The following is a 25,828-nucleotide window of genomic DNA, read 5'->3' as shown; positions in this document are numbered from 1 at the left end:
GTTGATAACTTTCTCTAGGTTTGGGATGCTCTCTGATACTATTGCTTAGAATAAACTTTCTACCCCTGTCTTTTTCTCTACCTCTTCTTCAAGGCCATTAACCCTTAGATTTCCCCTTTTGAGGCTATTTTCTAGATCTTGTAGGCATGCTTCATTGGTTTTTATTTCATCTTCTCTGTGTATTTTCAAATATCCTGTCTTCAAGCTCACTATTTTTTTTTTCTAGTTGATCAGTTCTGCTATTAAGACACTGATGCATTCTTCAGTATGTCAATTGCACTTTTCAACTCTAGAATTTCTGCTTGATTCTTAAAAATTATCTTAATCTCTTTGTTACATTTATTTGATAGAATTCATAATTCCTTCTTGGTGTTATCTTGAATTTCTTCGAGTTTCCTCAGAACAGCTATTTTGAATTTTCTGTCTGAAGGTTAACATATCCTTTTCTCTCTAGAATTGGTCCCTAGTGCCTTATTTAGTTTGTTTGGTGAAATCATGTTTTCCTGAATGATCTTGATGCTTGTAGATGTTTGTCAGTGTCTGGGCATTAAGGAGTTAGGTATCTATTATAATATTTGCAGTCTGGGCTTGTTTGTACCCATCCTTCTCGAGAAGGCTTTCCGGGTATTTGAAGGGACTTGGGCCCCAAGCCCAATAAAGCTGTACTTCTTGCAGACTTATAGAGGTACTGCCTTGGTGGTCTTCGATAAGATCTGGAAGAATTTTCTGTATTACCAAGCAGAGACTCTTGTTCTCTTCCCTTACTTTCTCCCTGTGCTGAGCCACCTGAAACTGGTGGTGTAGTGATGCAGGCACCCCTGTGGTCACCACCACTGGGACTGCACTGGGTCAGACCTGAAGCCAGCACAGCTCTGGGTCTTGCCAAAGGCCCACTGTAACCACTACCTGGCTACTACCTATGTTCACTCAAGGCCCTAGGGCTGTACAATCAGCAGGGGGCAAAGTCAGCTAGATTTGTGTCCTTCCCTTCGGAGCAGCAAGTTCCCCTAGGCAGGTCCAGAGATGAGCCAGGGATTGGAGACAAAAACCTGATACATTTATCTGATATTCTAGTCTACTGTGGCTAAGCTGGCACTGAAACCATAATACAAAGTCCTTCCTGTTCCCTTCTCCACTTTACTTAGGCAGAAGAGCCTCTCCCTGTGGCCACCACCAGCCCAGAGGGGGGTTCTGTCAGGCCACTCCTGATTTTCACTTAAAGCCCAAGGGCTCTTCAGTCAGCTTGTAGTGAATGCTGAAAGGCTTGGGATTCACCCTTCAGGGTAGTGGGCTCCTCTCTGGCCCAAGGCAGGTCCAGAAATGCTGTCCAAGAGCCTAGGTCTAGACTTGGGAACTGCAAGAGCCTGTTTGTTGCTCTACCCAACTGTGGGCAAGCTTGTATCTAAGAGGCAAGACAAAGTCCCATTTACCTTTCCCTCTGCTTTTCTTAATTAGATGGAGTCTGTTGCCATAGCCACCACAGCTGGGAATGTGGTGTGTCTCACCTGAAGTCAGCACATCTCAGAGCCCAAGGCCCATGATATCCCGCCTGGGTATCATTTCTGGTTATACAGGGCCCAAGGGCTCTTTAGTCAGCAGGTGATGAATCCTGCCAGGACTGGGCCCTTTCCTTCAAGGCAGTGGGTTCCCTTTCAGCCCAAGGTATGTCTAGAAATGTCATCCTTGAGAGAGGGCCTTTAACAGGGGCCTTGTGACTCTGTTCAGAGCCCTATCCTATTGCAGCTGAGCTGGTATGCAAGACAAAGTCCTCCTTACTCTTCACTCTCTTCTCCTTAAGCAGAAGGAAAGAGTCACTTTTGCCACTGTGAACTGCACTGCCTGGGGTTGTGAAAGCACTCCCTTAGCCACCCTGCCTGGTGTCTCGCTAGGTCACATACCATCCTAGTCCACTGGCTCAGAGCCCAGCCCAGCATTAGGAATTGCCTAGGAATTACAGTCTTTGTGTCCTGGACTGCCTTTCATCTTTACTACGACCCCAGAGCACTTTGACTTGCAGTGGTCAGGCTTGCTAAGAAACTCAAGTTCTGACCACTGGGATGGGTGATTCCCCGCTGGCTAGGTCTGGTCCAAATGTTCCCTCCATGCACAGGCACTGCCTGATCCCAGCACAGCTTTGCTCTCCTCTCCACTATGACAGGGCAGCACTGAGTTCAATGTAAAGTCCCCCAGTCACTGTGCTCTCCCTCCCCCAAGTGCATAGACTCTCTGTGCCAGGGGATGAGGGAGGGGTGGTGTTGGCAATTCAGAACTGTCTCTCTGACCCTCTTCAATGCCTTTTTCAGTGATAGGAAGTTAAAATCAGGTACTGTGATAGCTCGTCTGAGTTTTGGTTCTTGTGATGGTGCTTTTCCGCATATAGATAGTTGTTAAAATTTGGTGTTTCTGCCAAGGCGCAAGGGGCAAACAGTGTAGGCTTCTGTTCCACTATCTTACTCCACCTTCTTATACAGTATTTTAAATAATGTTGTGCTTGAAACAAAGTTTTAACTGCATTTTGGCTGCGACCCATCACATGAGGTCAGGTGTGGAATTTTCCACTTGTGGCATCATCTCGTGTGCTCAGAAGTTTCAGATTTTGGAGTTTTCAAATTAGGGATGCTCAACGTGTACTTTTCTGAGGTAGAAATTTGTTGTTTGTAGACTTGAACACTCTCCCTACATTTTGGTAGTTTCCCACATAATGATATTCATCTTACCCAAATGGAAGCCCCATCCCCACCACCTAAAACTTTTTACAACCCAAGACTCTTGAAGCTGGAAATAACCTAGGCTCAATCCATTAGATACATGGATTTGAGAATTAGATTCAGAAGCCAGTCATGGTGGTATGCATCTGTAATCCCAGCTACTTGGGAGGCTGAGGCAGGAAGACTGCTTGATCTCAGGAGTTTGAGACCAGACTGGGCAACAAAGGAAAACATTATCTCAATTTAAAAAATAAAATAATGAGTAGGGTTCTTTAGTTGTCTAAAAGATTGGGTGAGAGTTCAATAATACATTATTTTTCAGCCGGGCACGGTGGCTCATGTCTGTAATCCCAGTGCTTTGGGAGACTGAGGCGGGTGCATTACCTGAGGTCAGGAGTTCGAGAACAGCCTGGACAACATGGCTAAACCCCATCTCTGCTAAAAATACAACAATTACCTGGGCATGGTGGTGAGCGCCTATAATCCCAGCTACTTGGGAGGCTGAGGGAGGAGAATTGCTTGAACCTGGGAGGCAGAGGCTGCAGTGAGCCAAGATCTCACCATTCCACTCCAGCTTGGACAACAAGAGTGAAACTCTGTCTCAAAAAAAAAAAAAAAAAATTTACTTTTCTACTTAAACCAGCCTGAGTTAATTCCATTGTTTGCAATTAAGAACCCTGACTGAATACATTTTTCTTTTCCCTTCCCTCCCGCCCTCCCTTCCTTTCTTCCTTCTTCCCTCCCTTCTTTCTTTCTCTCTCTTTCTCTGTCTCTGTCTTCCTCCCTCTCTCTCATTTTTATTTTTTTCTGACACAAGTTATCCAGGCTGGAGTGCAGTGGTGTGATCATAGTTCACTGCAGCCTTGAACTCCTGAGCTTAAGTAACTGATTCTCCCACTCAGCCTCCCATGTAGCTGGGACTATAGGCATGGATGACCACGCTGGCGAATTTTTAAATTTTTTGTAGAGATGGGGTCTTGTTACGTTGCCCAGGCTGGTTTCAAACTCCTGGCCTCAAGTGATCCTCCTGCATTGGCCTCCCAAAGTGCTGGGATTACAGGTATGAGCCACCATGCCCAGCCTGGATACACTTCTAAGTATACAAATGTCAGAAATCTTTTCTCTTCATTTCATCTACCCTATCTTCGTGATCAGATCATCAATTTGGTGTTAAAGATCATTTTAGTTTTAAAAAACAATGTTAATTTATACACTTCTTTACAAATTTTAATTTTTCAATTCTTTCACCAGAATGACCCCCTAAAGTTGGTAGGTCTTACTAATCCTCATTCTATAGATAAGAAAACTGAGATGCAAGAAAAGTACTATATAGGTTAAAAAAAGAAAGCTCAGCATTTTGGGGCCTTCAATGTGCTCGACATATTTCCTCTCTGTATTAGTCCACTTTGTGTTGCTATAAACGAATACCTGAAACTGGGTGATTTATGAAGAAGTTTATTTGGCTCATGATTCTGCAGGCTGTGCATGAAGCATGGTAGCAGCCTCTGCTTCTGGTGAAGGCCTCAGGAAGCTTCCATTCACAGCAGAAGGTGAAGGGCGCAGTTGTGTCATATGGCAAGAGGGGGAGCAAAAGCAGGGAAGGAGGTCCCAGACTTGCCCTCAACATTGAACATCAAATTTCAGCATGAGATTTAGAGAGAACAAATATCCAAACTATATTACTCTCTAACCATTTATCTCTGAGAAGTCCTGCTCTCCCAAGTCCAGAGAGGCAGCCCTAAGTCCCCTGTAAGCCCAATCCTTTCTCTAAGCCTTACTTGTGATTGAACTAGGAAAGGAGACTTGGTCAAAATTAGCCAATCAGATTCCCTCTTGAGAAGTGAGCCCTGGACCCATAGAACTACATGTGATGAGTGTGAGAGTACTGCTGTAGACTCCAGGGCTGAGGTTACCACCTGCCCAAGTCCCTGTATTGGGAGAATGGAATTGTGATGGATAATTTTATATGTTATCTGAGCCATGGGACTTAGATATTTGGTCAAATATTCTAAATGTTTCTGTGAAGGTCATTCATTTTTTTTTGTGGATGAGATTAATATTTAAATCAGTAAACTTTGAGCAAAGCAGATTTCCCTCCATAATGTTACTGGGCCTCATCCAATCAGTTGAATTCCTTAGTAGAGCAAAGCCTGACACCTCCCCTCTCCATCTACTCCTACTTCCCCAGTCTCACCAACACCCAGCAAGAGGGAATTCTTCCAACCGACTGACTTTGGACTTGAACTGCAACTCTTCTCTGGGTCTCCAGTCTGCCCATCTGCCTGCCCTACAGATTTTGGACTTGCACCTCCATAATTGCATGAGCCAATTCCTTAAGATAAGTCTTTTTTCACATATACACACATACCCTGTTGGCTCTGTTTCTCTGGAGAATGCTGACTGATGCAGGGATGATCAGATGGTTGTGCTACTGTGGAAGCAGTTTTCCTCTAGATGCTGATCTTGGCAGGGAAGATCCAGGTTTTGTGGGGCCTGAAGCTTATACAATGTCAGTACCTTCTATAAGAAAAAGCATAAAGAATTATGGATATGAAATTACAACTTTGCATGTCTGACAACTGGAAGAATTTTGCAGACTCTTTTGGAATTATGCATTTCAAATCTTATTTCTTCTCCACTACCCTCATGGGTTCAGAGCTGGCCCGTAAGACACACTCACAGTATGATTCAACTTCTGGCCCTGCACCTTCCCATCAGGATGCCAGGCAGCTCAGTGGCCATTCTTACACGACAACAGCCAGCAATAATTTCACTACTGTGCAGAAAAAATATCCAACACTTGGAAACAGATCATTTCACAGTATTTAACATTTTCTAAAAAAATTTTATTTGTAATTTTGGAGACAGGAGTCTTGCCTAGGCTAGTCTCAAACTCCTGGCCTCAAGCGATCCTCCTGCCTCAGCCTCCCAAAGAGCTGGGATTACAGGCACGAGCCACTGCACATGGCTGACATTTTAGTAACATGCCAGAGAATTAAGCCTGTCTCACAGGCATATGGGTCTCTTGGGGATTGTAACTTTCTCTGAGTCACTCCTTACAAACATGAGAGTCCGAACAGTTAACAACCCTGAGAAGTTAGAGGTTAACTTGTAGAATATTGATAAGGTGAGAGCATGTTTTTGTTTCTTGCTTGATAGAGAAAATGCTCCAAGTGTGCTATTATTGCTCCATAGGTTATTATTCAGTTATATACATCATTCAGTGTTATCAGTCTGCTTGGGTGGCCATAACAAAATACCACAGACTAGATGGCTTAAACAACAAAAAATTATTTTCTTACAGTTCTGGAGGCCAGAAGTCTGAGATCACAGAGCTGGACTTTTTTTTTTTTTTTTTTTTTTTTTTGAGGTGGAGTCTCACTGTGTCTCCCAGGCTGGAGTGCAGTGGCGCGATCTCGGCTCACTGCAAGCTCCGCCCCCCGGGTTCACGCCATTCTCCCGCCTCAGCCTCCCAAGTAGCTGGGACTACAGGCGCCCGCTACCGCGCCCGGCTAGTTTTTTGTATTTTTAGTAGAGACGGGGTTTCACCATGTTAGCCAGGATAGTCTCGATCTCCTGACCTTGTGATCCACCCGCCTCGGCCTCCCAAAGTGCTGGGATTACAGGCTTGAGCCACCGCGCCCGGCCAGAGCTGGACTTTTATACATCCACACCAGTTAGTCATTAGCAAAGCACTACCCAGGAAAACATAAATTTTCAGGCACTTCCAGCTCTCTGTACACATGGACAGAGCTGCTGTCTTTAGTCAGTTTAAATGGCTCACTGGGCCTGGAGGATTCACTTCCAACATGGCTCACTCACATGGCTGGCAAGACAAGGCGGTGCTGGCTGACAGCCTGGGATAGCGGGTGAGTGGGGATTGAGTTTTTCTCCATGTGGGCCTCTCCGTGGGTTCCCTTAGTCTTCTTCACAGAATGTCATTTGGGTTCCAAGAGTGGATGCGTTAAGAAACAGGAAGTAGAAGCTGCCAGTTTCTTAAGTCCTAGGCCCAGAAACTGGCAGAGGTATTCTATTCATTGGTGAAATCACAAAACCTACACAGATTCAAAAGGAAAAGAAATAGATCCCATTTCTCTCAATAGGTGAGAAGGAATTCGTGCATCTTAGTCTGTTACAGTCTTCCTTCTGGACACAAACTATTTACATTCCTCTTACATGGAATATACAATCACCCTCTTCTCAAGACCTCCAGATATTCTATCCTGTTAAGCATCAGGCTCAAGCTGGCATCCAGAGTAACTTAAAAAATTATTATTAGTCAGGTGCGATGGCTCACACCTGCAATTCCAACACTTTGGGAGGCTGAGGCAGGTGGATCACTTGAGGTCAGGAGTTCGAGACCAGCCTGGCCAACATAGTGAAACTGTGTCTCTACTACAAATACAAAAATTAGCTGGGATGGTGGTGCATGACTGTAATCCCAGCTGCTCATGAGGCTGAGGTAGGAGAATCGCTTGAACCTGGGAAGTGGAGGTTGCAGTGAGCCGAGATTGAGCCACTGCACTCCAGCCTGGGTGACAAAAAAAGACTCTGTCTCAAAAAAAAAAAAAAAAAAAAATTTAAATTTTGAAATAAATTTTTTTTTTTTTTTTTTAAGACAGGGTCTCACTCTGTTGCCCAGGCGGGAGCACAGTGGCATGATCACAGCTCACTGCAGCCTCAAACTCCCAGGCTCAAGCGATCCTCCTGCCTCAGCCTCCTGGGTACCTAGGAGTACAGGCACCTACCTGCCAGCACAGCCAGATAATGTTTTTTTTCTTTGTAGAGACAGGTCTCACTATGTTGCCCAGGCTGGTCTTGAACTCCTAGCCTCAAGCCATCCTCCTGCCTCAGCCTCCCAAACTGCTGGGATTACAGTCATAAGCGACCTCACTCAGTCCAGGATAACTCTTGATTACCTATGGTGTGCCAGATACCTACACCTGCTGGACTGTAAAAGATACGAAAGCATCTTTATCTATCTTTTTAATTCAAACCAGTGCTTGATCCATAATAAATACTCTACACATTTACCAAGTAAGTCATCGTTTAACTCTCATTTTTCAACTTTAAAAAAACCCCTACCACTCAGAGAGGATGTCAACTTCCAAAGGTTATGCAGGAATAGTAAAATCAGGATTTAAGGCCTATTTGACTTAAAATCCACTCTAAAAAGACATTACACGGTCTGTAACTCAGTAGGACTTACCTGGTGTATGAAGGAAAGATGAGTTATAATGACAAAATAAGACGACAAAGGCTAAGCTATTAGCTGTGGGAAGGAACAGATGGTAGATGACAGCTTGAAGAGGTCAAAATTTGGTGATTGTCCAAGTGTGGGAAGGACAGAAGTGGATAGAGCCAAGGATGATTTTTCAGACTGTAATAAGAGTAGGAGGCCAGGAGAATGATGAAATAGGCAAATTTGGAGAGGGAACTGGACCTGAGGAGTTCAAGTTGATAAATGGATTGACCAGCAGGTGAGGCAAAAACCCTCGTTCCAGGAATGCTGTATACATAATTTAATGGCTTTTAAATTTTCCTTTAAACTTTTGAAACTGTGGTAAATATACATAAAGCCATCTTAACAATTTTTAAGTTCAGTGGCATTCAGCGCAACCATCCTATCTACAAAATTTTCCATCACCCATTAAACAACTCTCAATTCCCTCCTTCTCCCAGCCCGTAGAAACCACCATTCTACTTTGTCTCTATGAATTTGACCACTCTAGGTACCTCATATAAACTGAATCATGCAATATTTGTCCTTCTGTGACTGATTATATCACTCAGCATAATGTCAAGATTCATCCATGTGGCAGCAAATGTTAGAATTTTACTCCTTTTAAAGGTTGATTTTCCTGAAACTCTGTGATTGGAAAAATAAAGGCTGAATATTCCATCATAAGTTTATATCACATTTTGCTTATTCATTCATCCTTTAATGGACATTCGGGTTGTTTCCACATTTTGGCTACTGTGAATAATGCTGTTACGAACTTTGGTGTACAAATACCTGTTTGAATTCCTGCTTTGAGTACATACCCAGAAGCGAAATTATTACTTACCCTCAAACGTTCTCTTTTAAATTATATACTGTAATAAGGTGTACACTCCTTTAATGAAGACAGTCTGCTAAAACTAGTTTCCCCAAGTCAACAGGAATCTCTCAAACTGTAATGTGAAATTATCATTGAGTTTTTTTTCTTTTGAGGCATGGTCTGGTTCTGTCGCCCAGACTGGAGTGCAGTGGTGCAATCATAGCTCACTGCAGCCTCGGACTCCTGGGTTAAAGTGATCCTCTGGCCTCGGCCTCCCAAATAGTTGGGACCACAGGCAGGCGCCACCATGCCCAGCTAATTTCTTTTTTTTTGGGAGACGGGGTCTCACACTCCTGGGCTCAAGTGATCCGCCTGCCTCCCAAAGTGCTGGGATTACAGGCGGCAGCGACCAAGCCGGACCTTACAATTGAATTTTTGAAGCTTATTGTTAGTTATATACTTCTTTACCCATGACACTAGACTCCCAAATACCAAAAATAAGATTGGTGTAATTTATCACTGTGTTACCCTTAAGCTGTTAGCATAGTGCTTTGCTCATAGTAGGTGTTAAATGTTTGAAAATACAGTTCCAATATATCATTTATGGCATATTAATAGGCTATTAATTCAGTCGTAAAAACATCAGCTTTTGCATCTTTTAAAATATGTCAATCTTTTTTCCCTAAAGAAGGCAGCTTCGTCCCTCTCCTCACCCCCCTAATACTCTTCCATCACACACAGGTAATAAAGTACTTATATATATTAAGTAGCGTCTCCAGAGGGAAGGATGGCAGGATACAGTAACTTTTCTAAGAGATCTGACAGTTCTATCCACAACACTCGGGTAAAACTATTTCGGGGGTCGGGTGGCGGGGGTGGTGGACGGGGCGTTGGGAGCGGAAAGAACGTTTTTCTGAGCGCAGGTATCACTGGGCCAACTTCACCCAGCTACATTCCTTTAAGGCTCCCGTGGACTGCTCTGGGATCAAAGCGGAGGCTGACTGGGACTCCATCCGCCGGCCGCCTCGCGTGGAGCCTTGCTCCTCCTCTTGCCGCCTTCCGCTGGCCGAGACCGTTTTTAGGCCTTTGCCACGCTTCGGAAGCGCCACGAACCCAACAGCCGCCCAAGCCGCCTCTCGGCTCGCGGTCTGCGGACATGCTCGGAGTCGGGGGCCTCCGCCAATAGCTGCCGTACCGTGCCGGGTCGCAGCCGCACGCTAGCGGGGTCAACGGCGCGGCGGGCGCAGGGGTCCTCGCCGCCAAGGTGCGGACGAGGACCTTGAAAATGGCTTCCGGGCATACGCCACAGCGGCCGTTACCAGACGCAAAACCGACGCCTCGGAGCCGAGAGCCTAGAGGGACAGAGCTCGGCGCACCATGAGACGCCCGGGGCCCAAGGCCGACCGTGAGAGCGCACGAGGTTGGCGAGCCCCGCGAGGAAGCCCAGGCGCAGGTGTGGGCGCCGGCGTAGCCGCGGCGGTAGCGTCACGCAGCAAGGACGCGCGTGCGCAGGCGTCAGGGCGGCTCTGAGTTGAGGACGCCGGCGGCACGGCGCCGAGCTTTGCTTTTTCGGTTGGGCATGTTTCTTACCGCAAGGTGATGGAAGCGACGGCCATTACAAAGACAGAAGCGTTGGCTTCAGTGAGCAGGGTTTCGTAATACAAGTTGGTGACTAACATGTTGCCTAGATTCGAGACTAAAGTCTAGTTGTTGGAGACACATGTGCAATAGAGAACCAAAATTTAAATTCAAGTTCGTGAGAGAATTGGACAGATGTTGGAGCATCTCTGGTTTATCAAGGACACTTTTTTCCCCCTCGAAATTTCATTTTGACGATGCGTGGAAAAATTCTTGAAAAAATTTGAAGTTGAGGGTCTTAGCAATGAAATGGGCAGAACTCCTAAGATTGCTCCGTTTGTATCTAATTGAACTATTAATGATAGTAAAGGGAAAGGATGAGTGTTTTTGCTCTCAGTAGGGTTTGAGATAGTGAAAAGTTACGCTTTCTGAGCCTGTTTGCGAATGTCTGAAAAAATACTGGATACATTCTGTGGATTAAATGATAGTCCACATTTAATCCACAGATTGGCTGCTGTGAATAATGCGGCTATGAACTTCGGTGTATAAATATCTGTTCCAGTCCTGCTTTCGTGGTTTTTTTTGTTTTGTTTTGTTTTCTTTTTTGAGTACCCAGAGGTGAATTTATTATTTACTTTTAAGCGTTCTATTTAAATTATATACTGCAGTAAGGAGTAAGAAAGAGGCTTTCCTTCTTCCTTACTGAACTAAGCAGCTATTTCCTTCAGGCAACTCTTTACAAAAACGGTTTTGTATTTATTACAGCTGAGTCAGTGTTGATTGTCTCAAATAGAGCCTGAAGGATAAATCTTCATTTTTGTTTCAACAAAACTTGGAAACAAAATGGAAGAAAATAATCTACAGGTAATGCCACCCTTCTTAGCTGTGTATTTGACTCTTAAGAATTATCACCTGGATGTATTGTGAGATAATTGCAAGCAAAATTGATCACGTTTAGGTCCTAGCATTTCCTGGGGTGTTGGTTGAGGTAAACAAGGGTATACATAGATGAAAGAGTCACACTTGGTGTATGTAAGTAAATGTTTTTATTTTTATCACTAGCTGTTAAAGTAGCAAAATCTATTTTAAAAACACTCTAAGTAGTGTTTCCCCAGTGTGATCATGCATATGGATCACCCAGGGATTTTGTTAAGCTGCAGATTCTGTTTAAGGAGGTCTAAGACGGGTGAGGCCCACGCTTTTGTGTTTCTGAAGTTTCTAGGTGAAGATGCCACTGGTTTGGAAACCACATTGGGAGTATCTAGGGTGTAGCTCCCTGCTGTCCAGTAGCTACACATGGCAACTGGGCATTTGAAATGTGGCTAGTGGAACTGAGGAACTGAACTTTAACTTTTTTTTTAAAGACAGGGTCTTGCTCTGTTGCCCAGGCTGGAATGCACTGGCCCAGTCATGGCTCACTGCAGCGCTGAGCACCCGGTCTCATAACTTCATTTTTAATTTTAAGTTTAAAAATGGATATTTGATTACATTATTGGAAAAAAGTATGGAATAACTTGGGTACGTGAATGTATATTTTAAATGTAAAGTTTTAAAATCGAATACAGACAAGTATTTCTGATGAAACTTTTGGAACTGAGATGCAGAAGTACAAAATATATAGCATACTGGATTTTGAAGACAATGTGAAAAACAAGAATCTAAAATCTCACTTTTATATTGATTTTATATGGAAATTATATTTTCGATATATTGGGTTAAATATTCTAATTCCAATTATAATTCCAATTATTGGGCTACAAGAAAGTTGCCTACTTGTATTTATCTATTGAACAGTGCTACACCAGATATCAAATACCCTTTGGACTACTTTTATAATACTGCTGTGTAGGAACAGTAACAGCTGTTACAGATTAATCTTATAAATCCTGTTTTTTTCTTGGGGTCATGGTAAAGAAAAAATTAGTCTGACTTTATTGAGGACTGTTGCAATAAGAACATTGCGAAGATGAAGAATTTGACCACATAGGGTGATCAGATAGCCGGGGTAGAAGATTCTGTCTAAAGTGACTTAGAAGTATTCTTATTAAAACTGGGTTAGGCAGCCCAAAGATAGGATTGGGGCCAGGTTTGAGGTCTATTCAAGAAGATGGCTCAGAGGAACCTGACTAAAGTTTGGTCAGGGAGAGAGTCTTTTGCTGGCGTGGTGGAATGTTCCTACAGATGCCCAACTACTCAGGAGGCTGAGGCAGGAGGATTGCTTGAGCCTAGGAATTTTAAATTAGCCTGGGCAACATAGTGAGACTCCACCTCTCTTAAAAAGAGAGAGTGTTGGCCAGGGGTCTCACTTAAAAAGAGAGAGTGTTGGCCAGGTGCGGTGGCTCACGCCTATAATCCCAGCACTTTGGGAGGTGGGCGGATCACAAGGTCAGGAGTTCAGGAAGAGCCTGCCCAACACTAAGTACAAAAATTAGCCAGGCATGGTGGCATGTGCCTGTAATGTAATCCCGGCTACTCGGGAGGCTGAGGCAGGAGAATTGCTTGAACCTGGAGGGAGGCAGAGGTTGCATTGAGCTGAGATCGCGCCACTGCACTCCAGCCTGGGTGACAGAGCAAGACTCTGTCTTGGAGAAGGAAAGAAAAAAAAAATATATATATATATGTATTTTATATTTTATATTTTATATATTATATATATATATATATATATATTTCAGTCATTATAAATATTTTCCAGCCTCCTGCCTACTTGGACCACAGGCTTTGGCAACTCACTTCATAAAATGTCCCTTGTGGTTAGGAGTCTTCTAATTGTTTTCATTGAATACATTCATTAGTAATGTTCCCTTCAGCTGAAACTAAGCTATAGGGAGCATAGAGCCAGATTCTCACGTAATAAAAGGCATGAGGATGCTTAGATGAACTGTGGAGGAAATGCAGTCCTACCTAATGATTTTAGGACAAGGGATATGTGAAGGCCAGTGTGTTTTTCAAAGTGATTGGGGGAAATAAAGGGTTTTTTTTTCTTTGCCCCTTATTTAATTTCTGAAGTCATGCATGATTTAGAACCTGTCTTTTTTTGTTTGTGAACTTTAGTGCAGTAGTGTGGTTGACGGTAATTTTGAAGAAGTTCCCAGGGAGACGGCAATTCAGTTTAAACCTCCACTATACAGACAGCGGTACCAGTTCGTTAAAAATTTAGTGGATCAACATGAGCCTAAGAAGGTAGGTATTTCTCTTTCCAAACATTTAATTATTAAGACTAGTAGACTAGTCTTATGAGGTGTTTTGTCAAATGGATTAGTATGGAGAGACTTTTCACAGGGATTACTGCAATAGGGAGAATGCCGTAACCACAAGATCTGCAAGTGTCTTAAGAGTTAAGCAAAAGAGGTTTTTCTTTTACTGGAGAAGTGAACAAAGCTAGAAACTAGGGAGGTGGGATGAAAGGGTGGTTTGAAAGGACAGTAGAATGGGGAGCTTTAAGGAGGGGGCTGTTTCCTCAGACTAAAGTTCAGGGCCCTGGGGAAGAAGGAAAGTTTGAATAAAGTATGGTTAAAAAAGGAATTTTCTTCCCATTGATCAGTGGGGACAAGTATTCATGATAATCATTTGAGGCAAAGAATGGAAACACAAGGAATCTTATCTAAGTTTTATGGAGGAGGGTCGTTCTTTGGTTCTTTGCGGTGAGTGCTTTCCTGGAACACAAAGCATAGGTGGATTCCTTTAGCAGATACCAGAAACACAGGGCTCAGATAGAATTCAGCATTGTCAGGTTCAAATGTGAAGAAAATCTTGAGATTTTGTAGTTGGATATGATCTTGTAGGTACTGTATTTCTAGAGCATTTAGTTAGAATATCGGGCAAACTGGTATTGTAGCCACAGCTATTGTGGTTCTTTCAAAATTAGATGATAATGGGCCGAGTGCGATGGTTTACACCTGTAATTCCAGCACTTTGGGAGGCTGAGGCAGGTGGATAGCTTGAGACCAACCTGGCACCATAGTGAGACCCTGTGTCTACAAAACATAAAATTAGCTGGGCATGGTGGTGCGTGCCTGTAGTCCCAGCTACTCAGGAGGCTGAGGTGGGAGGATCCCTTGAGCCCAAGGAATTGAGGCTGCAGTGAGCTGTTACCACCTGCACTCCAGCCTGGGCAACAGAGCAAGATCCCGTCTCAAAAAGAAAATTGGATCATAATGAGCCTACTCAGTTAACTTCAGAGGAAAGTCATAATTGCATACAATCTACATACATACATCCATACCTGGTTACTATACTAATGAATTGCATGTGAATTAGATGCGGGTAAGGTGAATTTCTAGATGAAAGCTTTCTTTTTCTACTTAATATTGAAGACTTAGTGAAGATTCCTGTGTGTGAAGGTTTCCCTTAACTGCACCACTACTGTTTCTACATTTGCACACAAAGGCGCAGGTATTAGTTTATGTCTTTGTAGCCATCTATGCATGTGTATTCAGGTAAAGCATCTAAAATTGGCTTTTTGGCAGCTCAAAGTTCACTATGGAATTTCAGATGGTTTGAGGTAATTGTTTAATCAAACAAATGTGTGAGGGGTGAAAGCAAAGTTTTAGAAAGCTTTGTTTGCTGAAATATGCTGAGAATAAGACTCCAAATTCTGATTCTGAATGGGAAAACTGTGTACCTAATTGTTTCTCATTAGTTCAATATAGACAGTAACAGTTGTTCTGGAATAGGAATGGACCTTTCTATTTTAATATGATCAAAAAGAAATTTGCCTGTGGGCTTATAAAGTCTCAGGTTAATTTGTGTGTGTGTGTGTGTGTGTGTGTGTGTGTGTGTGTGTGTGTAGAATCTTCTGCCAAAAAGATCCTTCCATATAATACTTTTATTATTTTATTACTGATATATACTCCCCTCTCTCCTCCTCAAAAAAAAAGTTTTTGATCATGCTTCTCTGGCTATAAATGTCTTTGAAATAACATTCTGTCTCATCTACAGGTTGCAGACCTGGGATGTGGTGATACTTCACTCTTAAGGCTGCTAAAAGTCAATCCATGCATTGAATTGCTTGTTGGAGTAGATATTAATGAGGATAAATTACGATGGAGAGGGTAATACCTACTTTCTGAAAGAATTATGCATTAATCTAAAACTAATGGCATTATTAATTGAGTTTAGAGAAAGTGTTGATTTTATACTTGTTTTAAAAGATTGGCTTTTAGGGATTTTCTTCTCACTGAATGATCAGGCTTTGCCATAACACTAAAAATACCTGCATTTTATTGCTACCAACTTAAAGTATAGCCTCAGTTAAATGATTATAATACTCAAAGCATTGCAAACTAAAATTCAGATGGCAGAATCTCATCACTTCAATGCTGGACACTATGATAATTTATAGCAGAGAATTTAAAATGCCCCAGAACACTGAGGCCAAGGCTCCAGGCCACCACCTCCATTTTGAACCATAGCATTTCTCCTATCTCTTGTGCATATAGTATATATACATTAGATTTCCAGAGATTGCTTGAAGAATATTCTTTTTCTAAAGAACAAAAATCTCAAAATCACTGAATCAAAGTAAGCTGGAAAACCAAAAGTATTACAAATGAAAACAATATAACAATATTAAATATTCAAAATCTTTTTTTCATTGACCAGTAGCTTCCCACTGTGAGAGGAAGTTTCCCCATAACCTGGTGTTTAATATATCAAGACAAAGAAAACAGGCCATGGCAGACTTACATCAATAGAGGTAGAAGATAATTGTCAGAGGATCTGAGTTCTGTAGCTGGTGAGAATTTTCAAATAGATTATATTCAGAAAGTTTCTTCAATAATTATTTTGCAGGGATTCGTTAGCTCCTTTCATGGGGGATTTTCTGAAACCTCGGGATCTGAATTTGACCATCATATTGTATCATGGCTCGGTCGTGGAGAGAGACTCTCGTTTGCTTGGATTTGACTTGATAACGTGTATTGAATTGTAAGTTTTAAACTGATATACTGTATAACTGTTCATTTGCAAAACCTGAATAAGTCTCAGTGATCTTAGTGTCCTAAATATTTAGGTCTTGATTATTGTAAGGAAAACTGCTCATTGGTTGAGAATATCTTTTTACTCTGCTTTTCCAGCATTTTACTTAGAAATTTCAAGTATACAGATAAAAATTGCCATAAATACATAGTACCAAGAATACCTATACCCCCCTTTATCCAGATGTTAACATCTTCCTCACTTTTTAAATAATTTGTACATTGCACCCTCCCTCTTCTGTTTCCCCCTCCTCCATCTCCCTTTAGAGTTTTTTTTCTTTTTCCTGAGTCAAGTAAGGGTGTACCCATGGCCCTTTGCCTCTACTGAAAAATTCAGTTTAAAAGTTGGAGGCCTCACACTACTTGACTTGAAAATATACTACAAAGCAGTAGCAATAAAAACATCGTGGTTCTGGTATAAAAACAGAGACATAGACCAATGGAACAGAATAGAGAGAACCCAGAAATAAATCCATGCATTTACAGCCAACTGATTTCAACAAAGACACCAAGAACATATGTTGGCAAAAGGACACCCTTTTCGATAAATGGTACTGGGAAAACTCCATATCCCTATGCAGAGTGAAATTAGACCCCTATCTCTCACTTGTTACAAACATCAACTCAAGATGGATTAAAGAGTTAATTGCAGACCCAAAACTATAAAACTACTAGAAGAAAACAGGAAATGCTTCAGGACATTGGTCTAGGCAAAGATTTTGAGTAAGACTATAAAAGTGCAGGCTACAAACAGAAATACACAAATGGGTCTATACGAAACTGAAATGTTTCTGCACAGCAAAGAATAGAGTGAACAGAACCTGTAGAATGGGAGAAAATATTTGCAAAGTATTCATCAAGGGATTAATATCTAGAATATACAAGAATCTCAACAGCAAAAAAATAACCCCAAATAATTAAAAAATGGGCAAAGGACCTGAATAGACATTTCTCAAAAGACATACAGATGGTTAACAAGTAGATGAAAAAATGTTCAACATCACTAATCATCAGGGAAATGCGACTCAAAACCATAGTGAGATATCTCATCCCATTTAGAATGGCTGTTATTAAAAAGACAATAAATGCTGGCAAGGATGCAGAGAAAGGGAACTCATATAAATTGGTGTGAATGTAAATTAGTACAGCCGTTATGGAAAACAGTGTGGAGGTTTTTCAAAAAACTGAAAATAGAACTGCCATGTGATCTAGCAATCCCACTACTGGGTATTTATCCAAAGGAAAGAAATCAGTTATATTGAAGAGAGATCTGCACCCCAGTGTTTATTACAGCACAGTAGCCAGGATATGGAATCTACCTAAATGTCCCTCAGTAGATGAATGGATAAAGAAAATGTGGTATTTAGGCTGGGCGTGGTGGCTTACGCCTGTAATCCCAGCACTTTGGGAGGCTGAGGCAGGTGGATCACCTGAGGTCAGGAGTTCAAGACCAGCCTGGCCAACATGGTGAAAACCCATCTCTAGAAAAATACAAAACAATTAGCTGGGCATGATGGTGGGTGCCTGTAATCTCAGCTACTTGGGAGACTGAGGCAGGAGACTCACTTGAACCTGGGAAGTGGAGGTTGCAGTGAGCTGAGATTGCACCATTGCACTCCAGCCTGGGCAACGAGCAAAACTCCGTCTCAAAAAAAAAAAAAAAAAAAAAAAGGGATATATGCACAATGGAATACTATTCAGCTGTAAAAGGGAATGAAATTGTCATGGATGAACCTGGAGGGCATTAAGTGAAATAAGTCAGGCATAGAAAGATAAATACCACATGTTCTCATATCTGGGAACCTAAAAAATGAGCTTAAATTTAAGTGTAGAGTAGAATTATTATTGGCTGGGAAGGGTAGTAAGGAGGAGAGGATAGGGAGTGATTGGTTAATGGATACAAAACTACAGCTAGATAGGAGGAATAAATTTTATTGTTCTACAGCACTGTAGGGTGAATATAGTTAACAGTTGTGTATTTTCAAAGAGCTAGAAGAGGATTTTGAGTGTTTGTAGCATGAAGAAATCATAAATGTTTGAGGTGATGGAGATCCTCATTACTGTGACTTGATCATTACACATTGTCTACATGTATCAAACTATCACTCTGCATCCTATAAATATGTACAGTTCAGCTTATTTCCAAGGCAAGGGGTATTATGTAACCAGTCCCCTGTCCCCCATTTTTAAATAAGAATATTTTTTTATTTTGGGCTCCCATTGATTAGATTCAGCTTCTGCATCTTTGGAATACTGCAGAACGCCACAGAGGTTATTTGGGTCTTTCTCTTGGCCTCCCATCTGAAACACATAATGTCCATCTGTCCCTCCTTGATGATATTAATTTTGATTCCCCTTCTCCTGCTCCCCGGTCAAGGTGTTTGCTCCACTGTGTAATTACTGTTTTGATTTTGCCTTTTTCTCTCACAACTAATAGGGAGACATATTGAGACCATGTAGATACTTTGTCACACATTCGTATTTCCCCCTAGATTTAGCATCATCAGTGATTCTTTTCTGATCCAATCTTTATGACAGTGGAGGCAAATGATGTTTACTGTAATTCCAGTACTACCTCTAGACATTTACCAGTCAACCCTTGGCATTTTACCAGGAGGAAGAGCCCTCCCTCTCCCCACTTACTTATTTATTTATCAGTAAGTGAACTCATGAATTTTTACTTTTTGATGGTTTATGATTTATTACTGCACTTATTTTCTTATTCAAATTGTCCCAGGGTTGGCTAGTGGGGGCCCCATTGAGCTGGCTCCTGAGTCTTGAGATAAGTCTCGTTTTTGTAAGTACTCTCTGACATCCCAGATGTGCCAGGCCTCCCTCCTACTTTTCCTTCTCTGGTCCTGGAATAACTTATTTCTCAAAGGAGCTCTGTTTCCTTTAAATGGGGATTGGTATTTAGGAACCTAAGATAGGTGCTTCTTAATGACTTTTAATAGTTAAAGGGCTTGCTCTGTGGTCATTTTGCCTGGTTGTGTGTTCAGGTTGATTTCTCATTTTTATTTATGTTTGTATGTATGCATTTATGTATTTTGAGACAGGGTCTCGCTCTGTCACCCAGGCTGGAGTGTGGTGGCACGATCTTGGCTTACTGCCACCTCCACCTCCCAGGTTCAAGTGATTCTCTTGCCTCAGCCACCTGAGTAGCTGGGATTACAGGCACATGCCACCACGCCCAGCTAATTTTTGTATTTTTAGTAGACATGGGATTTTGCTATGTTGGCTAGACTGATCTCGAACTCCTGGCCTCATGTGGTCTGCCTGCTTCGGCCTCCCCAAGTGCTGGGATTACAGGCGTGAGCCACTGTGCCTGGCCTGATTTCTAATTTTTACTAATATGTACTGCTCCTCCAAAGCAGAGAGTTTACTTTGTATTTTTTTTGTATTTTCTATTGCCTGGAACATATTAGTTATAGGAAACAAAATTGAATGAAGAACAAAGGAGCCATATATCAAGTTTAGAACAGCAACTGGCAATAAGAAAATCTACTCGTAGGTATTTTGGTCTCATCATTCGTACTTAAATATATCCAGTTTGTCCTTCTTGAAGTTAGTGTTTCAGTTTCCCGTGTACCTCTTCTATTATTTTAATTTTTATTGTGGTAAAATACACATAACAGAATTTTCCATGTCAACCATTTTAAGTGTACAGTTCAGTGGCATTAAATACATTAGCATTGTCATGCTGCCACACTACCATCCCCACAGAACTTTTTGTCTTGCAAAACTAAAACAATTACCAACCTGTTAAAACTGCCTGTTCCTGTCTCCCAGTAGCCACCATTCTATTTTCTGTCTCTATCAGTGGAATCAGGCATTATTTGTACTTTTGTGACTGGCTTATGCCACCTCTCACAATATCTTTAAGGTTCACCCATATGCTGTAGCATGTGTCAGAAATTCCTTCTTCTTAAGGCTGAATCATCCATGGTATATGTATATACCATAGGCTGTTTATGCATTTATCTGTTGATAGACACTTGGGTTGCTTCAACTTTTTGGCTATTGTAAAAAACGCTGTTCTGAACATGGTATACACATATCCATTTGTGCTCTGCTTTCAATTATTTTGGGTATATATCCAGAATGGAAATGCTGGATCATATGGTAATTCTGTTTTTAATTTTTTTGAGGAACTACCATACTGTTTTATATTGTTTTCTGTAACAGCTGCACCATTTCACATTCACATTATGGACCAATAACTTACTAGTCTAAGAATGGCAGTGACTTGGCTCCTTGAAGTCACTAGGAACCAAATTCCTGTGTCTTGTTCTACCGTCCCCTGGAGTGTTAAACCTATCTGTGGTCATAGCTGGGTCACAGACATATTTTCCTGGTTAATAGGAGAGGGGAAAATCACAGAGGCATGTATGCTAAATATTTTAAGACCCAGAAGGGGAAAACATCTCTTCCATTCACCCTCTGTTTGTGAGAACTTAGGCTTGTGGTCACACCTGGCTGCAAAGGAGGCTGGAAATGGATCCTGTAAACAGGCAGCCATATGCCTGTGACAACTCTTCCTATGGAGGAAGAATAGAGTAGAATTTGGTGGACAGCTAGCAGCATCCACCACAGAAGTCCTTGCCAAACTGCCTTCCTTAGGAGTTGTACTGATTCACATGCCTATTGCTCATGTAGGAGGGTTTATTTTCCTACCCCTTCACCATATGACTTTTCCAGTGTTGTCGTTTCCTACTTGATCTTTGACAGCCTGCTAGGGGGAAAGTAATCTCAGTGTACTTTCAACTTATATTTTTCCTGTATCACATTTTCACCTGTTCCAGAGTTCAGAGCACTTCTCTGAACTATGTGTTTTTTTAATGAATTTTTCTTATTGGATTGTTAATATTTTTCTTACTAATTCATATGCTTTCTTTTTATGTTAGGGAAATTAGCCCAGTTAATATGATACACATAGCAGATATTTACCCCCACTTTGTTTTTTGTCTTTATTTTTAATGACTTAAAAAAATAACATGTAAAATTGATGATTTTTAGGTGGTATAGTTGTGTGAATTTGAACACACATAGTTTAATGTAGCCATCACTATGGTCAGGGTACAGAACAGCCCATCACCCCAAACACCTATTTTGTACTACTCCTTTGCCATCATCTTCCTTTATTTTCCATCACTATAGTTTTGTCCTTTTGAGAATATATGACAATAGAATCATATAGTTGGTAATCTTTTTTTTTTTTTTTGAGATGCAGTCTTGCTCTGTCGCCCAGGCTGGAGTGCATGGAGTGCAGTGGCGCAACCTCGGCTCACCACAGCCTCTGCCTCCCAGGTTCAAGCCATTCTCCAGCCTCAGCCTCCCGAGTAGCTGGGATTACAGGAGCGTGCCACCGCGCCTGGCTAACTTTTGTATTTTGAGTACAGATGGGGTTTCACTATGTCGGCCAGGCTGGTCTTGAACTCCTGACCTCATGATCCACCCACCTCGGCCTCCCAAAGTGCTGGGATTACAGGCGTGAGCCACCACGCCTGGCCACAGTTTGTAACCTTTGAGACAATCTTCATTCACTTTGTGATGGCTTTGAGAGTTATCTAAGTTCTTCTGTGTGTCAGTAGTTGGTCCCTCATAATTTCTGAGTAGTATTCCATTGTATGGAAGCTCCACCTTTCATTCTTTACCCATTTAAAGATATTTGGATTGTTTCCCGTTGGAGTGATTATGAATAGAACAATTATAAACATTCACATACAGGTTTTGTGCAGAGATAAACTTCACTTCACTTTTGAGTGGGATTACTGGGTAGGTCGTAGGTTTAAGAGTGTGTGTATGTTTTGCTTTTACAAATTTCCCTCTGTGCTGGGCGTGGTGGCTCATGCCTCTAATCCCAGAACTTTGGGAGGCTGAGGTAGGCAGATCACCTGAGGTCAGGAGTTGAAGACTAGCCTGGCCAACATGATAAAACCCCATCTCTACTAAATATACAAAAATTAGCTAGGGGTGGTGGTGGGTGCCTGTAATCTCAGGTACTCGGGAGGCTGAGGCAGGAGAATTGCTTGAACCCAGGAGGTGGAGGTTGCAGTGAGCTGAAATCATGCTATTGCACTCCAGCCTGGGCGACAAGAGTCTCAGTCTCTCTCTCTCTTTCTCTTTCTCTCTCCTCACTCTCTCTCTCTCTCTCCTCACACGCTCTCTGTGTCCTCACACTCTTTCTCTGTTTCTCTCTTTCTCTCTTGACTGAGTTTTGCTTGTCGCCCAGGCTGGAGAGCAATGGTGCAATCTCGGCTTGCTGCAACCTCTGCCTCCTGGGTTCAAGCGATTCTCCTGCCTCAGCCTCCCGAGTAGCTGGGATCACTGGCGTGCGCTACCACACCCAGCAAAATTTTGTATTTTTAGTAGAGACAGGGTTTCATCATGTTGGCCAGGCTGGTCTTTAACTCTTGACCTCGCGTGATCTGTCCACCTTGGCCTTCCAAAGTGTTGGGATTACAGGCATGAGCCCCTGTGCTGGCCTGAAGAATTGTTCTTAGGTCATGTAAGCATTATTACATATTCAAAGAAGGGAGAAATCGATATACAGATGGAAATTGTTTTTGATAAATCAATTAGAAAAATATGTGCAGGTGAAGCTAAATTTTATTATGTCTTTCTTATTGACCGTTTTAGAATAGAACATTTGGATTCAGGTGATCTGGCCAGATTTCCTGAAGTGGTATTTGGGTACCTGTCTCCATCCATGATTGTCATCAGCACACCAAACTCTGAATTCAATCCCCTGTTTCCATCAGTGACTTTAAGAGATTCGGATCATAAATTTGAGTGGACCAGAATGGAGTTTCAGACCTGGTAAGTTCAGAAGGGTTTTTGTTTATTTGGGATCCTGTTGGAGTTTAAAATCTTAGGAAATAAATATTGATATACATACATTACCTAAATTGTTTTGTGCTTTCTTCCAATAAAATTGATTCCAATGTGTGACTTAGTAGGTAATAAGATCACAAAGGAACCATTGCATTTGCGCAAGTGTGGAAAGGGAGGAGGTGTAGTCACTGGGCATCTTTTATGTGAAGGCATCTGTAGTACTGGCATGGAGATGAGGAACAAAACAGAGGGAAGGTTTGGGGCAGTGAGAATGAGCCTCATGCCGCTCCCTGGGGTATCTCCTGAGGCTTAGTCATGTTTTCTGGTGTTGTTGCAAACCCAAATGGATAGTTGGGTTGAGCCCTTATGGTCTCCTTGTCCACCCCTATAGCCTGCCCATGATGTTCCTTTCCTCTTCCATATTCTTAGGGTAAATTGGAAACTGACACTATATCCTTGCCTTGATTTCTCATAGAAATAAATTAGGAATTTGTAACTTAGAAGTATTTATGTTAATTGTATTTTTCATGTTCTGTTGTACTGCTGACCAGAAATGGTTCCTTATTTAACAGTAGCTCTACATTTAGAAAAATGATTGCTGTCCTCGTTTTGGTTTCAGGGCTTTATATGTGGCAAATCGCTATGATTACTCTGTGGAGTTTACTGGTGTTGGGGAACCACCAGCTGGAGCTGAAAATGTTGGATACTGTACCCAGATAGGAATCTTCCAGAAAAACAGAGGAAAGGCAACAGAAGCATGTGTTTCAGAGCAGCATGATCAGCATGTTTATAAAGCTGTGAGTATTCTTTGTGAGATATCTGTCAGGGCTAGCGATACATTAGGATGGTGAACTTTTTTGGGGAGTAAGAATCCCCAAAGTAGAGATGAGTATAAATGACCTTGCTTTGTGGTTCACCCTAGGAGAATTCTTCAGGCCCATGACTTCTGTCCGAGTTAGCCTATGGTATCCTTTGAGACTGCCTGGCCCTTTGGTGTGTTTCAAGGCATGTTAAAGGGAATGATTGCTGGGGTTGTCTTAGAATACTTCAAAGTGGCTGGGTACAGTGGCTCACACCAGTGATCCTAGCACTTTGGGAGGCCAAGGCAGAAAGATTGCTTGAACCCAGGAGTTCGAGTGCAGCCTGGACAACATAGTGAGATCTCCATCTCTACAAAAAAACACCCAGAATATTTCAAAGCAATACTTCAGCAACCTCTTTTTGTAATCTGTTAGGATTATCAGTAGTAAAAAGGAAAGCCAGCAGCAGTTTCTCCCCAGCTTGGCTTAGGACATTACTCTTTGAGCCTACAAACTTCTCAGACCCTTTTTGTTTAAAGAGAAGAAGAAGAAACACATCCTCCCCCTCTTTAAAAATTTATTTAATTAGGGGTCTTGTTCTGTCATCCAGGCTGGAGTGCACTGGCACAATCATGGCTCACTGTAACCTTGAATTCCTGGGCACAAGTGATCCTCCCACTTGAGCCTCCCAAGTAGCTAGGACTACAGGCGTGCACCACCATGCTCAGCATTTTTTTTTTCTTTTGTAGAGACAGGGTCTCACTATGTTGCCCAGGCTGGTCTTGATCTTCCATCCTCAAGCAGTCCTCCTGCCCCACCTTCCTAAAATGCTGAGATTACAGGTGTGAGCCACTGCATTTACCCACATATTCCCTTTTAACTGAACCATTTTTCGTTTTTTTGCCCTTTCCCCTGTAATATCAAGTAGAAATACTGGGTTCGTGTGACTTGGTAGAAACCTGGCTGGGAGACATTGGGCATTAGCATTAGAAAGCAAATCAGATAGTTAATGTCTGTGTGTCAGTAATTTGATTCCCATTATAATTGAGGCATTTACGATTAGTAGGATCTGACATATTTTCAATATGTACATTTATTCTTACATGGCAAAAAAGTTATTGATGGCTTTGAAAATTTTTCCACGTATTTTCCATATAAGTGTTTTGTTTTTTCCCTTCAGGTTTTTACCACCTCATACCCAAGCTTACAGCAGGAAAGATTCTTTAAACTTGTGTTGGTTAATGAGGTATCCCAACAAGTGGAAAGCTTAAGAGTGAGCCACCTGCCAAGGCGGAAGGAACAGGATGGGGAACGGGGTGATGAGCCCAAAGACATTGGCGGTTCAAAGGCCCCTGTCCCATGCTTTGGACCAGTCTTCACAGAGGTTGAGAAGGCCAAGATCGAGAACTCTCCCAAACCCTTCTGTGTTGGAGATAAATTTTTCGTACCTCTGCAGAGACTCCTTGCTTATCCCAGGTTGAACCGCTTATGTGCTAATGAAGAGATGATGAGATCCGTCATTGCTGACTCAATTCCTCTGAGCAGTGATGGTTCTGCAGTGGTGACTGACCTGTATAATTATTTTGATGAACAGTTTGAGTTTTGAACCATGTTTATTTCCTGAAATTTCAGGGTCTCATTGATAGTTGTGCTCACTTAGAATTTAGGTTTTTTTTTTGTGTGTGTAATCCTAATTCAAGTAATGTTTTTAAAGTTTCACTGCAAAAGTCTGTGTTCCAAGCCATTGGACAGACCTGCTTGACATATGGCCAGACTGCAGTAAGCCCTGAGAAAGATATTAGGGTTTAACTAAAAACGGGTGCTTTCCTTTGATCTTGGACTTTTTTGTTTTCTCAAGAATAAAAAAGTTGGATGTGGTAATATGTTAA

General features: G+C 42.0%; 1 protein-coding gene and 1 long non-coding RNA gene across 5 annotated transcripts; one reads left to right on the top strand and one right to left on the bottom strand.

Moving 5' to 3' along the window:
* Positions 1–3,917: 3,917 nt before the first annotated feature.
* On the bottom strand, positions 3,918–7,064 carry LOC110740580. The gene is made up of 2 exons (XR_002515400.2): positions 6,531–7,064; positions 3,918–5,228 (listed from the first exon to the last, which is right to left on the bottom strand). It is a non-coding gene; the product is annotated as an uncharacterized LOC110740580 (long non-coding RNA).
* A 3,061-nt stretch (positions 7,065–10,125) lies between these two features.
* HENMT1 (HEN methyltransferase 1) lies at positions 10,126–25,828 on the top strand. 4 transcript variants are annotated; one of them, XM_009214226.3, is made up of 8 exons: positions 10,126–10,202; positions 11,093–11,191; positions 13,382–13,510; positions 15,269–15,381; positions 16,121–16,255; positions 22,945–23,124; positions 23,759–23,936; positions 25,120–25,828. In XM_009214226.3, the coding sequence occupies exons 2-8, from the start codon at positions 11,171–11,173 to the stop codon at positions 25,543–25,545; spliced, it is 1,182 nt and encodes a 393-aa protein (XP_009212490.1). In that variant the 5' UTR covers positions 10,126–10,202; positions 11,093–11,170; the 3' UTR covers positions 25,546–25,828. The 4 variants fall into 4 exon arrangements, with proteins under 4 accessions (XP_009212490.1, XP_003892349.1, XP_009212476.1 ...); XM_003892300.2 differs by having other exon boundaries at positions 10,178–10,390; XM_009214212.2 differs by lacking the exon at positions 10,126–10,202 and adding an exon at positions 10,250–10,345.

The sequence above is a fragment of the Papio anubis genome, chromosome 1, assembly GCF_008728515.1.
Source record: "Papio anubis isolate 15944 chromosome 1, Panubis1.0, whole genome shotgun sequence".
Taxonomy (NCBI): Eukaryota; Metazoa; Chordata; class Mammalia; order Primates; family Cercopithecidae; genus Papio; species Papio anubis.
This window is presented reverse-complemented; position numbering and strand designations above follow the sequence as displayed.